At 37.3% G+C, this 16,841-nt stretch overlaps 1 protein-coding gene across 2 annotated transcripts; it reads left to right on the plus strand.

Moving 5' to 3' along the window:
- Nucleotides 1-1,952: 1,952 nt before the first annotated feature.
- Nucleotides 1,953-14,336, plus strand: LOC132841820 (serine/threonine-protein kinase ICK-like). Of its 2 annotated transcripts, XM_060864364.1 has the most exons (13): nucleotides 1,953-2,076; nucleotides 2,376-2,430; nucleotides 3,382-3,503; nucleotides 3,604-3,683; nucleotides 5,077-5,209; nucleotides 5,416-5,587; nucleotides 5,680-5,847; nucleotides 6,118-6,375; nucleotides 8,857-9,014; nucleotides 9,269-9,417; nucleotides 11,906-11,992; nucleotides 12,179-12,277; nucleotides 13,881-14,336. In XM_060864364.1, the coding sequence occupies exons 1-13, from the start codon at nucleotides 1,976-1,978 to the stop codon at nucleotides 14,036-14,038; spliced, it is 1,740 nt and encodes a 579-aa protein (XP_060720347.1). In that variant the 5' UTR covers nucleotides 1,953-1,975; the 3' UTR covers nucleotides 14,039-14,336. The 2 variants fall into 2 exon arrangements, with proteins under 2 accessions (XP_060720347.1, XP_060720348.1); XM_060864365.1 differs by lacking the exon at nucleotides 12,179-12,277.
- Nucleotides 14,337-16,841: the final 2,505 nt, after the last annotated feature.

The following is a 16,841-nucleotide window of genomic DNA, read 5'->3' on the forward strand; positions in this document are numbered from 1 at the left end:
AGGATTTTGACTTTAGTGTATTATCTGCTTAACTCACTTCTAGAATACTGTGAATCTATTCTAGAAACTCACTTCTACTGTGAAACAAACTACTCTAGAACAAAGTGAGTTAAGCAGATAATATAGCACAACTGTACATACAATTTATTTATTTTTCAATGTATTTTTGCACATTATTTTGTCTATTTGTGTTTATATATGTGTATTTTTTAAAATTCTAACTTTATTTTTATTGTCTGTGTGAACTGGAAGTGAAGAAATTTGGAATGTCGTTACAAATTCCATGTAAGCTCAAGCATACTTAGCAATAAGCTCTGATTCTGATTCTGATTCTGGTGTATGTAAACACAATATATGAACTATTAACCTGGTCTTAATTATGCCGACTTATTTGTTTCGGCATGTGGACATTTTTTAAATCGCTCGTTTACTTTTACACGAACTGTCGAAAGCTAGTTAATGGCCACGTCCCAATCTGCCTTCTACACACTAAACAGGAGAGTACAAATACAAAGGTAAGGTTGTACAAAACATAGGTTAAACTACTCTTTCATTTTTTTTTTTTATCGTTTTCCTACCTGTAATGAGCGCAAATGTGTACAAATTCTAATGTGTTATTATTCAGTACCATCATATACTTTATTTACATTGGTTAATAGTTAGAGCGTATAGTAAAGTTTACCCAACCATGATGAAGGAGGCGGGGATTGTAACAATAACGTTCGAGAGAACAGTTTGTTTATTTTTATTTTTGTTGTATGACCAAATCACTTCTGAGACACTTCTTGACACTTCTGGGGCAGTGATGTTCATCACCAAGGTGTTATACAGAAATCGATCACATATATGTTTTTATATTATATATTAGTATATACTGTATATACACTTCTATACATTCCCCTTAGTTTATATATATATATATATATATATATATATATATATATATATATATATATATATATATATATATATATATATATTATACGTATGTGTGTGTGTGTGTGCGTGTGTATATATATATATATATATATATACACATACATTTATATATATATATACATACATACACACACACACACACACACACACACACACATACATACATACATACATACATACAGAAAACCTTCAGCCTGAAACCTATGATATGCTACCTACCTATAATGCTAGCAGTATATCCATGAGATGGTAGGAGGAAGGAAGGTTGTGTGCTGCTCTGACGTGGCTAGTGCCATTACATTATCCCAATTAGGACCAGATTAGTTTATCAGGGTCATGTGATCATATAACTCCAACATGACACCCAAGCTTCTTTTCTCTTTTCTTCTTTTTAGGTAAAGTTTAGGCAAGGGATAAATCCTACTGGTAATAGTATTATAGGGCAGTCATGTGGAATCGTGGCTTCATCACAATCACATAAAGTCATTAATGCAGGGTTTTTCTTAAATGTTATTAAAGTTAAAATACAGGATAATTAAAAGAAAACATTACTGCAAGTACACAAACCGCATGAGAGATGTTTAGTTCATGCATGCACCGAGACCCACGTACGTCCTTTCCCCTTGCCTGCCACTGAATGTTATCTATAAAGTAAAAGTTAAAATAGAAAACCTTTATTTTTGCAATTTTATTATAATGTGCTGTTATTATTGTTGTTCTTATTAAGTTTGTATACTTTGTGGAAATGAAAAAAGAAAGGTAACTCAAAATAAAAGTCCTGACTTTTGGCATCCATTTTTTAAAATTGTATGTCTGTCATTTGGATCGTCTCAATTTCAATCCACCCCAGTTACACAGTTTAAAACTTTAAAAAAAAAAAGGTCATTTGATTTCATATTCTAGCATCATTGTGTGTGAAGTTGTTAATAATCTGTTAATGCTGTCATTCTGTTCTTTCTAGGTGGTGGCATGTACACAAACATCATGACTTCCCAGCCTGCCACTGGCCACTCATACTAAGAAATAAAAACGCAATATGAACCGATACGTTGAACTACAGTACCTTGGCGAGGGCACCTTTGGTTCTGTTACACTGAGACGCTGCCTGGATTCTGGTGAGCTTGTCGCTGTCAAGAAGTGAGTCCAGTTGCACAGATGCACTTTATGTGGCTAGGAATACTTACTTAAGTCCTTAGCTCTGTCTTTGTTTTATGTAGCTTCATGGTCCTGGAGAAACGTTGTCTCATTTAACTGTGTACTGCAACAGCTATATATATATATTTGAAATGACAATAAAAGCTTCTTGACTTGACTTGACTTGACTTGAAGTTGTTCTAAAACCTTTCTGTGTTTTCATAAATAATCTTCTAATCAGATAAATTGATTTCATAAATAATTCACTGAATTAAGAAATTTTGATTCTTTTTCTTACGCAGAATGAAAAGGAAATTCTATTCCTGGGAGGAGTGCTTGAATCTCCGAGAGGTCAAGGTACGCACTTTGCTGTCAAGATTTCATAAAATCATAAAATATAATGCTTTCATCTCTCTTAATGCTCTCACATATACAAGTCATTTCTTATAAAATTTGTTTGGCTTCAGCTGCTCTGAAGGTGTGGGGGGGAAACAGGTCTTTACATTAATTATGATCGTATTGTCACTTTCTTGTCCATAATTGCTGGAATACTTTATTAAACACACACACACATAAAAAAAAAATTTCTGCAGCACCAAAGTGAAGATAGTAGGTTAATAAAAACATGCTATCAAGCAGGCAGCTTATTAAGAACATTTAAATGATGATGATGATGATGATGATGATGATGATGAATCCTTTCCAATGCATGGAATTAAAAAGCTTACAGTATAAATTGGCATGTGCTAATGTATGATTCTTATGATGTATGTCTGTTTTTTTTAAATTGGTTTTCAATTTCATTCCATTAAACTTCAAAGCTGAACCGAAAGAAAAAATTCCACGACATTGTGTCACACACTGGATACTGCATAGTCGTATAATTAGCACACGCCTTCTTACAGATAGTGCTTTTACCCTAACAATAATCTTCCTGCACACTTTATTAGGAACACCAGTTCATTCGTGCAGTTTTTCTTTCAGCTAATCATGCGGAAGCAACACAGTGCATGAACTCGTACAGCTCCAGCATCCTACCAAGCATTAGCGTGATGTTCCTAATAAAATGGCTGACACCTGTATGTTGCCTACTTTAATTTAAGTCTCAATCTTTTGGTTTTAGGCTGCAACGGACACTTCTGCTTGATAAAAGTGGTTAATCGGTTCACTAATGCATCTTCGGCATCCTGTTGTTTTTCTTTTTGCCTATAATAACCTATTTTTTTTTTTTTATTTAAAATTTTCCAATTCAGGGGTTTGTTAAAAGTGTTTGTCTGTCAGTAAAACAGTGATTTCTTTCACTCCCAGTCCCTGAAGACACTCAAACATGCCAACGTGATCATGCTGAAGGAGGTCATCCGGGAAAACGATGAACTGTACTTTGTGTTCGAGTATATGAAGGAGAACCTCTACCAGCTAATGAAAGAAAGGTAACCAAGAAAAATGTACTGTGGACCACAGACTGTGAGCTTTATCGCATCCTCAGAGTGTCCTACACACCTGTATATTTTTTTCCATTTATTTTTCCAGAACACACATGTTTCCAGAGTCTGAAGTGAGGAATATTATGTATCAGATTCTACAGGGACTTGCTTTCATTCACAAACATGGTATATTTCTATCTTTCATAAACATAGCATTTGTGCTCTTATATTTTGGTAACAGAATTATACCAACAGATAATTAATACTAAGAGCTGGTTCTGTATTCATGAAAATTCTTAGTTGCCACTTAAAAGATAAGATTCTAGTAAAGATAGAAGTTATTCATAAAGTATCTTAAAGCTTCTAAGGTCAAAAAGTGTTACTAGTAGGGAGAAAGTGGCTGAAATGTGAAAAGGGAGAAGAAATGTATTGTATACAATATTTATTAATGATAGTGAGTTAATAAAATGATACAGATTAGTTTGTGTAGGGATTATATATATATATATATATATATATATATATATATATATATATATATATATATATATATATATATATTGTACTGTGCAAAAGTTTTAGGCAGGTGTGAAAAATAAATAAATAATTATAAATAATGAGTGTTTATTTCTGTCAATTTACAAAATGCAAAGTGAGCAAACAAAAGAAAAATCTAAATCAAATCAATATTTGGTGTTACTACATTTTGCCTTCAAACCAGCATGAAGCGATGGCACGGCTCCCACAGAGCCCTGATCTCAACACCATCTAGTGTGTCTGGGATTACATGAAGAGACAGAAGGATGTGAGAAAGCCTACATCCACAGAAGATCTGTGGTTAGTTCACCATGATGTTTGGAACAACCTACCAGCCGAGTTCCTTCAAAAACTGTGTGCGAGTGTACCTAGAAGAATTGCTGCTGTTTTGAAGGCAAAGGGTGGTCACACCAAATATTGATTTGATTTAGATTTCTCTTTTGTTCATTCACTGCATTTTGTTTATTTATGAAAATAAATGTTTAACACGTCCATTTTTGAAAGCATTCTTTGTTTACAGCATTTTTTCACACCTGCCAAAAACCTTTGCACAGTACTGTATATATTCTGACGCTATGGTATTTAGAGATACGCTAACATATACGAAACAGAGCCGAATTGTCATAGCTGCAGAAATGGTATAATTTGGCGTTATGACATTTCTGTGCCGTGTCGGAGATGATTACATTTACGATTATGTTTATTACATTTGTAACATACAGCTAGCGCATCTCTAATATGATCGGTCACAAATGTAATCCCTACACGATATATTGTCTCAAATATCTTAACATAGAGACAAAGTGAAGTCTTATAATAGACCAGATTTTAAAAGCATTCTTTTTTGAATTTTGCTCAATTGTTTTTTTTTTAAGTTGCTCTGAGACTGAATCACTCTTAACTAAGATTCCTAGTTAAGCTAAATTAGGAAATCATTCATAGAATTTTTATTTATACAGGCAGGCCCTGATTGTGTGTGCTATTTGTAGCTTTGCATTTAATATCCAGAAGTTCCTGTTTGACAATTTTGTCTTTCTTCTAGGTTTTTTTCATAGAGACATGAAGCCAGAGAATATTTTGTGCATGGGTCCTGATCTCGTGAAAATTGCAGACTTTGGACTGGCACGAGAGATCCGATCTTGTCCTCCTTACACTGGCTATGTGTCGACAAGATGGTAAAGTTTCCTTTCTTCCTTTTAGAAATCTCTTGTGATTGTTTGAATGATATTATGAAAAAGTAATGACACAAAATATACAATGCAGAATTGCTGACTCAAGACACGATTACTTTGGCCCAATACATACATTTCAAATTTCAAATTCTTTTCTATTGATGAATTTTTTTTTTCACTCATAAATGTCTTTTTCCCCATGATAAAAGGTACCGAGCTCCAGAAGTGCTTCTTAATTCCACAAGGTACAGCTCACCTATAGACCATTGGGCTATAGGCTGTATCATGGCTGAACTCTACAAGCTCAGACCTCTGTTTCCTGGCTCCAGTGAAGTGGACACTATTTTAAAGATCTGCCATGTTTTGGGAACTCCAAAACAGGTAGTAAATAAAATGGTCTATTTTTCTTGAAGTTAAAAATTTTTTAGTTGTGCATTTTTGTGAATGTTTGATTGTTTTCCTGGACCATGGAGAGTGACTGGCCAGAAGGATGCCTGCTGGCAGCTACCATGGGTTTCCGCTGGCCACGCTGCGTGCCCATGAACCTAGCCTCCCTGATCCCCAACGCTAGCTCCGAAGCCATTCAGCTGATGAGAGACCTGCTGCAGTGGGACCCCATAAAACGACCAGCAGCCTGCCAGGTAACGCAAAGTTACAAATACTTGTAACTATGTAAAAAGTTTGTGTAAACAAACAGTATTCAAACCTGGCAACCTTAAGAAGTTTCAGAAGATCCATCTCTTCCCCCGTCTTACATTAATGGTGTTTTAGCCGGTTCTTCAGCTTGTGCGTCTTCTTCATGGTTGTCAGGTCTGAGTTATAATACTGCAAAACACCAAGACAAAATGAGACACTAAAAATCACCATTCCTCATGTTCTAACCCCGTCTCATGGTACTCTTTGAATCTCAGGCCCTGCGCTATCCCTACTTTCATGTGGGTCAGGTCCTTGGTGCACCACAGCAGATTCAGGACCAAGGAAAAACACAGCCTCCGCAACTCAGGCCAAATCCTTCTCCTCAGATCCCAACCCTCCCTTTACCTGATACAACCTATCAACCTCAACACCGTCCAGAGCCACCTAAAAGGCCAGGAAAGACAGAGGTCAGGACAGACAGAGCAGTGCGCAACCGCTTCCCTCAAATACATGACAAAGGCTTGCAGAGCAAGGTGAGCACTGCCACTGTGTTGTTGGAAAGGTGAAAAAAATCTGTTTTCAAAATTGAACACATTCTACACTCAATTGTCATTTTAATAAGAACACCTATACTCCTGCTCATATATGTACGGTATTATTCAGTTTTCCAATCATACGAACTCATCACCTCATGAGATTTTTCACAGTTTCCAGAGTTTGCTCTGAATTGTGTGTGTGTGTGTGTGTTTGTGTGTGTAAGCATGTGCATGTGTGTGTCTTGTACTTTTTGTGTGTGCGCATGCGCATATGTGTGTGTCTAGTACATTTTGTGTGTGTGAGCACACACGTTTGTGTCTTGTACTTTTTGTATGTGTGTGCATGCATGTGTGTGTGTGTGTCTTGTACTTTTTATGTAAAGCCATGTTGATGATGGATCAGAGGAAAATGGTCAGAATGGTGCAAACTGACAAGACAGGCTAAAGTAATTCAAATAAAAACTCTTTACAATCATGGCGAGAAAAGCATCTCAGCATGGACAAAGCATTGTCCAACATTATGGCAGACGGGCAAAAGATTACATCGGGTTCCAATCTCTTTAGCCAAGGACAGGAATCTGAGGGTGCACTGGGCACAGGTTCACGCGAAACTGATCAGTTGAAGATTGGAAATACATCATCTGGCCTTTTTATAAACTTCCCCTAAGCCAGATTTACATACGCTACCTGATTGAGCCTGTTATCTCTGAAGCCTGAAGCTCTGATGCTTGTCTACATGATTTTATGCACTTGGGCTGCTGTTGCTACACAACTGCTTTATTGGATAATTGCATGCATTAAAATACATTGATCAGATAGTGTATGATCAAACTATATTGTATATTATATAATTGTTTCAGTTATAGTAACTAAGGAATAATGGTTAAACAGCTGAATTCATGTCCAGACTGTTAGCATCTTATTCATAATAGGTTCAACAACCAGACAAAGAAAATAAATGTATTGCTTATTGATCTGCAATGACATAGGTTTTCATGTGTTATGCAGGCCCTGTGACATGCCTCAGTGCTCTAAGTGTAGTCTGTGCTACAAACTAAATCCACAGCACCTGCTAAACCACAATAAATGAAAAAAATGTAATCAGCTTTTAAAGTGAAGGACAATATTCTCAGAATTACATGTATGTTGAAACCCTGACAAAACCAAGCAAAATAGTGCAGTGCATATAATCGCTTACCACTCCGTCACCTCATGGTTTAACATGTAAATAGTAGCTTTTTACTTTCAGTGCCAGTGGAGAACAACCCAAATGTGTTTGCACCCTTGATAAATAACACCAGTTATGTATTTGTTTGTTCTCTTTTGTCTACATTAGTTAGTACTTAGTTAGCAAAAATAAGCTTGCCGTATGTTATTACATTATGTTAGCTGCCACTAGGCACACTAAGGTTTTTCCTTGAATGCGGGGAAACTCACTCAACACCAGATCCATCACCAAGAAAGCCCAGCAGCATCTCTACGTCCTACGAAGGCTGATGAAAGCCCATCTCCCTCGCCCCATCCTGACTACTTTTTGCAGTGGGACCATTGAGAGCATCTTAGCAATTGCACCATCTTGGATCGCAAGATACTGGATAATGAAGACAGCTGAGAAGATCATTGGAGTCTCTCTTCCCTCTATCACGGACATTTACACCACATGCTGCATTCGCAAATCCAACAGCATTGTGGATGACTAAACACACCCCTCACACACACTCTTCACCCTTCCGCCATCTGAAAACGGGTACCGACGCATTCGGGCCCTCACGACCAGAGTGTGTAACAGTTTCTTTCCACAAGCCATCAAACTTCTCAACAACTGAACTGAAGTGTACCGAGCACACACACTCAACTGTGTGAACTGCACTGACCTGCACCAACTATACACTCTTCCAATATACATCCATGTCTACAGCACCATCCATATCAAACTCTTTACGTGCTGTTTTGCACACTGGTTTTGCTATCTTCACATTCAGCCAAAGCAATTGCACAACTCATTACAAAACTGTTAATTCCTTTATTTTTGCACATATAATGCAAAACATATAGTATACACAGTAGTCGGCACTGCTTTTGCGTATTGTATTTTGTGTCTTGCACTATTTTGTATTGTTTGTTTGCACCAGGTTTCACAGATGCACTTTATGTGGCTAGGACTAACTTACTTTAACGTTACTTTAACTTACTTCAAGTCCTTAGCTCTATGTTGTTCTATGTAGCTCTGTCTTTGTTTTATGTAGCTTCATGGAGAAACATTGTCTCATTTCACTATGTACTGCGTCAGCTACATATGGTTGAAATGACAATAAAAGGTTTTTGACTTCACTTAACTAATGAATTTGTTTTATTTGCACCTGGTGGAGCAAATAAAATGACTTCGGTTCCAGGTAACATTACATGCTAATCAATATAAATATCACTATGAAAGATTCATATTGTGTGTGTGTGTGTGTGTGTGTGTGTGTTTCAAAGCCCAAAGGAGGCAGGAGGAGGTGGGGTAATGTGGCGGGGGTCTTAAAATGTGAAGACTGTGATGATTCTGATGACGCAGACTCTACAAACACCACACCGAAAAAACTCTTTTTCACCAGCAATGAAAAACAGCTACAGGGTGACAGCAGCGTGAACAGGTGATTAGGTTCTTGTCTCCAGCAACATTCTGAAAGAAAATTTTTGACATTTTAAAAACAGCAGTCGGATAAATCTGAAACCATGATAGTTTGTGTTCATGTACTTGACTTGCATTCATTTTTGGTGAAGGACTGCATAAAATGTCCTTACAGACACTTTAAAATCTAAAGTCGACATAATGGATCAGTTTACAGACAGATTTGTTTTGTTTACTTGGCATTCTAATTTTTCTTTTTTTATACGTTTTATGCAGGCAGGGAAACGCTTTAGATTTAGGTCTATCCAACGTCAGGAAGGATGAAGCGATGGAGAGAAATATAAACAAAGCGCTGCCCTTCCAGGAGTCATCCAGGACAGCATTTGCCAAACAGCATTACTTAAAGCAGTCAAGATATTTAACAGGTATTTACATGTGCCATCAAAGCTAAAGCACTACAAAATTAAACACTTACCTTTCTGGAAATGGCAAAAAAATATTTGAAATATTTCATCATATAACTCAGTCGTATGCCGATGCTGACAAAGCTTTTGGAAGCTACATGTTGAGAAAAATATAAATGTTTTACCAGAGGCCAATTGGCGACTGTATCAGTGATGCCCTTTTTTTATTGTCATGTCACACTCCACAGTGGTGGTTAATGGTTCATATGAAAATGGAGCTTCAGAGCTTTAAGAATTTTTGAGCCTCCTGCTGGTCGAGCAGCAGGATCCCTCTCACTGCCATTGCCTGGGTTTCATTTCCAGGCATGGCGCTAACACAACCACTGAAGAGTTAACTCTCAGTGCCGGGCCCAAGTCCAGATAAAATGGGAAGGTTGCATCCGATCGAATACCTCATGATCTGCTGTGGTGACCCCAAACACGGAGCAGCTGAAAGAACAAAAACAAAAACAAAAAAGATCTTTGAGAATTTGTAGTAATTTCTTTTTTACATAGACTACATCTGAAATTCTGGAAATGTTAAGATGTTTTTTGAATTTTAATAAAATAAAAACTAAAAAAGAAAACTAAAAGGCTTTCAAGTCACGTGAGTCAATATTTTATTCACCATAGAACTTAGATAATATAACGCATATTTAAACACCACCAAATTTTAATCCACTATATGAGCTCATTTCATATTTGATGAGTGCTACAGGTCTTAAAAAAGATGGCACTGGGTCAATAAATGGCTTAAAAAGCAAGAGGTTTTGAAAAAAGGCTGGGAGATTATCTGATACTAATAAAGCCAACTAAAGATCTATCATGCAAAAAGGAAGCCGTATGTGAACATAGTCCAGAAGCGCCGACGTGTCCTTTGGACCCAGACTCGTTTAAAATGAACTGTTTCAAATTGGAAATGTGTTTTATGGTCAGACGAGTACAAGTTTAACATTCTTTTTGGAAATAACAGACGCCATGCCCCCTGGGCTCCAGCATGTTTTCAGTGTTCAGTTCAAAAGCCAGCATCTCTCATTGTATGGGGTGCATAAGTGCATGTGGTATGGGTAACTTTCATGTTTTGAAAGGCATTATGAATAATCAAGGTATATAAAAGTTTTAAAGCAACTCATGTGCCCCTCCAGACAACCTCAATTTTATAGGGAAGGCCTGGTGTATTTCAGAAGGACACTGCATCCTAGGCATCAAATTTGAAATGAGCTCATTTAGTGAATAAAAGTATAAAATTTCTCATTTTAAACTTTTGTTATATTATCTATGTTCTATTGTGAATAAAATATTGGCTCATGTGATTTGAAAGTCTTTAGTTTTTTTTTAATTTTATTTAAATTTTAAAAACAGGGGGACACGGTGGCTTAGTGATTAGCACGTTCGCCTCACACCTCCAGGGTCGGGGTTCGATTCCCGCCTCCGCCTTGTGTGTGTGGAGTTTGCATGTTCTCCCCGTGCCTCGGGGGTTTCCTCCGGGGGACTCCGGTTTCCTCCCCCGGTCCAAAGACATGCATGGTAGGTTGATTGGCATCTCTGGAAAATTGTCCGTAGTGTGTGATTGCGTGAGTGAATGAGAGTGTGTGTGCCCTGCGATGGGTTGGCACTCCGTCCAGGGTGTATCCTGCCTTAATGCCCGATGACGCCTGAGATAGGCACAGGCTCCCCGTGACCCGAGGTAGTTCGGATAAGCGGTAGAAAATGAATGAATGAATAAATTTTAAAAACATCCCAACGTTTCTGGAATTCAATTGTGATTGTTTTTATAGAAAAGCTTACATAGTTTGTTTTTATTTCGTCAAATTAAATGGTTAACAAAATTGTTTTAAAGTAATCCAAACATTGGTACAAAACGTCTTCAAGACTTTAAATCTTTAAATTGTTAGGGAATTTGCACATCTGATTTCATAACAGTTGGATGGTTCATGGTAGGATTTGGTGGGAAAAATCCTTTAGATTAGGATTTTGGTGGAAAAAATGTAATTTTAGTCTCTATTTAGAAAGTGCAGTATTTACTGCTGCTATGGTTCCATACTAAGTGAACCACAATTGGAGCAACAGCATTATTCTATCACACTCCAGCCACAGTAACTGAATTAATTCACATATCTCTAAATAAAATACATTTATTATCTCTGTACAATAAAGAAGTAAGTAGAAATCTGTGACCTCTTCCAGCCTTTTATTTATAATCTCACTCCCTGGTGTCACCCAAATGATGATGGGTTCCCTTTTGAGACTGGTTCCTCTCCAGGTTTCTTCCTCCTATCATCTAAGAGAGTTTTTCCTTGCCACTGTCTCCACAGTTTTGCTCATTAAATAGCAAAAAACTAGGAACAAATAAGCATTAATTCAAGTAAATTTACACAAACGTGAATTAGCAAATTATGATTGAAATGAATTTATTCTCAGATCATGCTTTATGTAATGAACTTGTCTATGATGTGTTTGCACATGAAAGGGTTAAGAATAAAGAAGAATGTAGCAGTAAACGCAGCAAAGGACTACAGTGGAAACCTGTGGGAGGGCAGCAGAGTTCCTGTCGGTGGTAAGAGACAAATTCTGCATTTTTGTGGCGCTTGATGTCAGTGAACATAACATGATGTTAATAGATAACATCAGACAACATACATAGTGAAATAAAAGCATCATCAGCATCGTTAGTAGTTCACTTTTTTGGAGTATGACGCTTTTCTTAAACTTTTTTATGTGGTAAATGTGAAATGTATTGCAGGTACGCATGTAGGTGGATATGCGCCCTCAGCTAATAAGAAGGAGACTGATTCAGCTAGCCAAAAAGTCCATCTCACACCAGTTGAATCAACAATGTTGAGTGAGTTTCAGAACTAGATGCTAGAATATATGTATATTCTACAGAAAAAAAAACACAAAAAATGCATTTAGAAACAGTTGAGTTCCCCCTCCCCTTCCTCACAGTGGTTTGACCCACTGCCTGCTTTCCCAGTTCATCTCACCTACTCTGCACACACGAGTCAGGTGTGTGGCTGCGGCTCAATTAATGTTGAACTCCATTAAGTGGATTCACTTTAAATAAAGTGATTCTCTTTAATGTAGTTGATGCAGATTCATTCATAAATTAGTTGCGTCAAAAATGCTGATTACCGGTGTAATTTTCCATGAATTTGCTATATTAGCGATTAAAATATTACTTATCTAGTTAACGTTAGCTTGTTTACAATAGCTTGTTGCATAGCGCACTGCAACTAACACGCCAAAGCCGTCGAGAAAAACTTTGAAAATAACCATAATGACACAGTCTCCATGCTACAATAATAATGATAAAAGCAAAGTTTTTCACTGTGGGGACATACTGTATCTTTATAAGTACAATTAGACTGTATTATTTGTGTCCCCCTTCAAAAATTGCTCATGAGAAATTTTAGATTTATTGTCCACCCCTACTGTTAAATGAAATTTACGCCCGTGCTAATAGAGAAGAGTAATACTCTAATACTGAAGAGTTTCTTTATTGTTCACGTCATCAACATCAGAACATCGTAACATCAGAACGGGGAAAATGGGATCTCTGGGACTGGAGTGTTTAGTGCCAGATGGGCTGATTAGAGTATTTCAGAAACAGCTAATCTTCTCACATGCAGCGGTCTCAATGGTTTGAAAAGAAAGGATGGTGTGAAAAACAGCATTGAGCGAACTTCAGTTCTGTGAGTGGCAACATAGTGTTGATAAGAGAGATCAGAGGAAAATGGACAGATTTCTTCACACTGTCAGGGAGGATACGGTAATTCAAATAATCACTGTTTATGAAGCGTGGTGAGCAAAAAGCATCTTAGCATGAACAAAACATGCAGTGGATTCGACTAGTCTGGTCGTTCTGCTCTGTTTTCTCATCATCAAGGTACTTTAGCCTGCAGACCTCATTTTCTTATTTTAAGGGTCTGGGTTTTTGATCGGAGCCCCAGCATGGCCAAACTGCTACTTGAACTAGGCCCTTAACCCTCTTTGTGCTCCAGGGGCACTGCATCATGGCTGACCCTGTGCTCTTTAAAAAAAAAAAAAAAGTTGGGATATCACTATACTGTGTGTATATATATACAGTATATATATATATATGTGTGTGTGTGTGTGTGTGTGTGTGTGTGTGTGTGACAAAAATAAATGCTTCTTCAAATGTAATTAATTAACAGCTGTAGAAATTTAAATACTTATAAATTGTGCAGTGTTTAGTTTTTGTTTTAAAATATAAACTAGAGTCATCTAAATAATGTGTAGTCATGCTCTTGTCCAAAATTAATCCACACTACAGGATTTCAGTTAGCGTTTCTGCACTTTGTCTATATTAATGTCTTTGCGTTGCATTATTGTATTTATTCCCATGCATTGAATGTCTCATGTTTCCCCTGGGAGGACTCCAACTGTATTTAATTCCTTTGCATATGAACTTTGTCATTTCCCAGATTATGCAATGTGGATATCAAGCAGGTCAAATACTCATATAGGTACTTCACCCTACGTGCCGTATCCCAACACGAGCACACACGGCATGCCGTCTCAGCCTTCAGTGCAGCCCGTTCACGGCCGCACAGACTGGACTGCCAAATACGGACGCCGCTAGGCCAAATCCAACTGGATCCAATCCGAATCCAATCCGATTTGGCTGATAGCTGCTCTCTCTACTCTGTGATTTTTTTTTTCATTTGTAATTTCTTATACTGCAATAAACTTTACATTCCTCTGTGTAAACGGTTTGTGTATAGTTTTGATTTTGATTTTGCAAAATATGAAGAATAATCACAGTTGGTGGTGTCAATGTTTCTGTTGCAAATCCTGCATAATAAAAATAAACAAAAAAGTGTACGCGTTAATATTTGCTCAATGCATTTGGTGACATTAAAGGACTTTAAATTTCTGGATTTGTGTTTCTAGATCTTTTATCAGCTTTTCCTCCTCAAATTGTTTTTTTCTATACATTGTATGGTTTTTTTTTTAACCCTTTGTTTTCTGAAATGTTATTTATATTGGGCAATGTTAGAGATTGTAAGACAGTGTTATTTGATTGTTTACTGATATGCTTGTTACCACAGTAAAAAGATTACATTTTTAATATATTAAAAAATGTAATGACAATTGTCAGTCATTCTGTATAACCATAAAAACTTTTGAATACCATCATAACGCTGTTGAACATAAGGTCCTTCTTTCAGGGCAAAGAAGTGGCATTCTGGCACTTTTACAATTTGAGCTTGCGGTCCTTTAATTATTAACACAAAACCAGAACTAGTACGACAAATATTGGTTGATGTGCCTGCCAACATGAAACACTCTGGGGTTATGCTATTATAGTCATGTGATACAGGACAGGCACTAAGCAGAGTTGGAATGGATTATTTTCCAAGAACATGATGTCCCACAGTGTTTTATGTTATACAAAAGACTGATCAATGAATTTTTTTTTTTATTAGCAAATGTTACTTTATGCATTGTTTGGAAATCTTACAAAACAGCTCTCTTAAAGTTAATGAGACAAACTTTCTTGAATCTTGAGGATCAGATGCAGCAGTTTCCACAATCTTGAACATACTTGAACAAACAGCATCATGAAGATCAAGGTGCTATCAGTAAGTAGAAATGTCTCAGTGTTTGCTTATAAATAATATCCCAAAACTATGATGTTATTGATTATACATGAACATTATTACTAACATAATTTTTTTTCTTTATATCCCTTTTGCTTATGTGTAATAATTATTTACTATTTACAAAACACATCTTTTATGAACTGTAATATTTCAGTACATTTCAACAGTACATTTCAGTACTTATTTTGTCCCCATGGTCCTTGGCTGATTAATGGTTAAGTATTATGACTTCTGTCACATGGTTTTGAGATCATGTCAATTTGCATAAAAATAAAATCAGTTGAAAGTTATTTTTGTACTAAACAGTAGATTACACAATAATCATTACTCTACAATTCTGAAATTTTCAGAGATTTACAAAGGAGTGTGATAATGTTCCAGGGCTCTAAAGGGTGTAATGGAAATTTTTACTAAGAAGCTGTTTGAAGGGTCTGACCTTCTGTGTGCATGACTAGAAGTTGTTTGTGACTAGAAATTGTTATTACCAGAGTTTGAGTAAAATACTAGAGTGTCAAAAAGAGCTGGAGACGAGTTGTTGAGGCTCAAGAACATAGGCAGACCTTGGTAAAGGTTAGATTATCCTGATCAGGAGACAAATAGAGATGGTTGTGTTAGGAAGGGCATCCGGTGTAAAATGTGCCAATGTTAAACATGAGAATCGTCAGTGGGAATTCCATACCAGATCTGTCAAGGCCCGGGTTAACAACGACCGCCACTGGTACTGTCGACCTACAGTCTGCCAAAGGAAATTGGACTACTGTTGTTCGAGGAAGGAGAGGAGGGAGAAGGGTCTATAGACAGAGAGAAGAGGAAAGGCAGGAGTATAGGTATGAGAATAGGGACTCGTAACGTTGGTACAATGACAGGAAAAGGTAGAGAGCTGGCGGACATGATGGAGAGAAGGAAGATAGATATATTGTGTGTGCAGGGGACCAGGTGGAAAGGGAGCAAAGCAAGAATGAGATTGTGAGGAATGTTTTAGAGGTGAAAGGAGTGTGAGTTAGAAGAGAAGGAGAGATTCTGGAGTTAGTTAGATGAGGTGATGGAGAGTATTTGTAGATGGGAGAGAGTAGTGATTGGAGCAGATTTCAACGGGCATGTTGGGGAGGGGAGCAGAGGTGATGAGAAGGTGATGGGCAGGTTTGGTGTTAAGAAAATGAACCTAGAAGGGCAGATGGTGGTGGACTTTGCTAAGCGGATGGAAATGGCTGTAGTTAACACTTATTTCCAGAAGAAAGAGAAACATAGAATTGCATATAAGAGTCGAGGTAGGAGTACGCAGGTAGACTACATTCTATGTAGACGAGGGAATCTGAGAGAGATTAGTGACTGCAAAGTGGTGGTTGGAGAGAGTGTAGCCAGACAACATTGGATGGCGATGTGTAAGATTTCTCCGTCGGAGACAGAAAAGAAGATAGAAAAGAAGACCAAGTGGTGGAAGTTGAAAAAGGAAGAATGCTGTGGGGAATTCAGACAGAAGCTGAGACAGGCTTTGGGTGATCAGGAAGAGCTTCCAGATTACTGGGAAACTTCAGCAGAAGTGATTAGGGAAACAGGTAGTAGAGTGCTAGGTGTGTCATCTGGAAGAATAAAAAAGATAAGGAAACATAGTGGTGGACTGAGGAAGTACAGGACAGCATTCAGAGGAAGAGGCTAGCTAAAAAGAAGTACAGAAGAAAATAGATGGGATTACAAGGAACTGCTGCACAGAGTGAAGTGGGACGTGACAAAGGCCAAACAGAAAGCATACGATGAGTTGTATGCCAAAGTAGACCCGAG

The sequence above is a fragment of the Tachysurus vachellii genome, chromosome 2, assembly GCF_030014155.1.
Source record: "Tachysurus vachellii isolate PV-2020 chromosome 2, HZAU_Pvac_v1, whole genome shotgun sequence".
NCBI lineage: Eukaryota > Metazoa > Chordata > Actinopteri > Siluriformes > Bagridae > Tachysurus > Tachysurus vachellii.

Bases quoted from the DNA above. Each gene is read 5' to 3' on its own strand.
- LOC132841820 (XM_060864364.1), top strand. From the start codon at position 1,976: ATGAACCGATACGTTGAACTACAGTACCTTGGCGAGGGCACCTTTGGT. The intron at 5,848-6,117 runs GTAACGCAAAGT...TTTGAATCTCAG, and splicing joins AACGACCAGCAGCCTGCCAG to GCCCTGCGCTATCCCTACTT. The intron at 9,418-11,905 runs GTATTTACATGT...TGCACATGAAAG, and splicing joins GCAGTCAAGATATTTAACAG to GGTTAAGAATAAAGAAGAAT.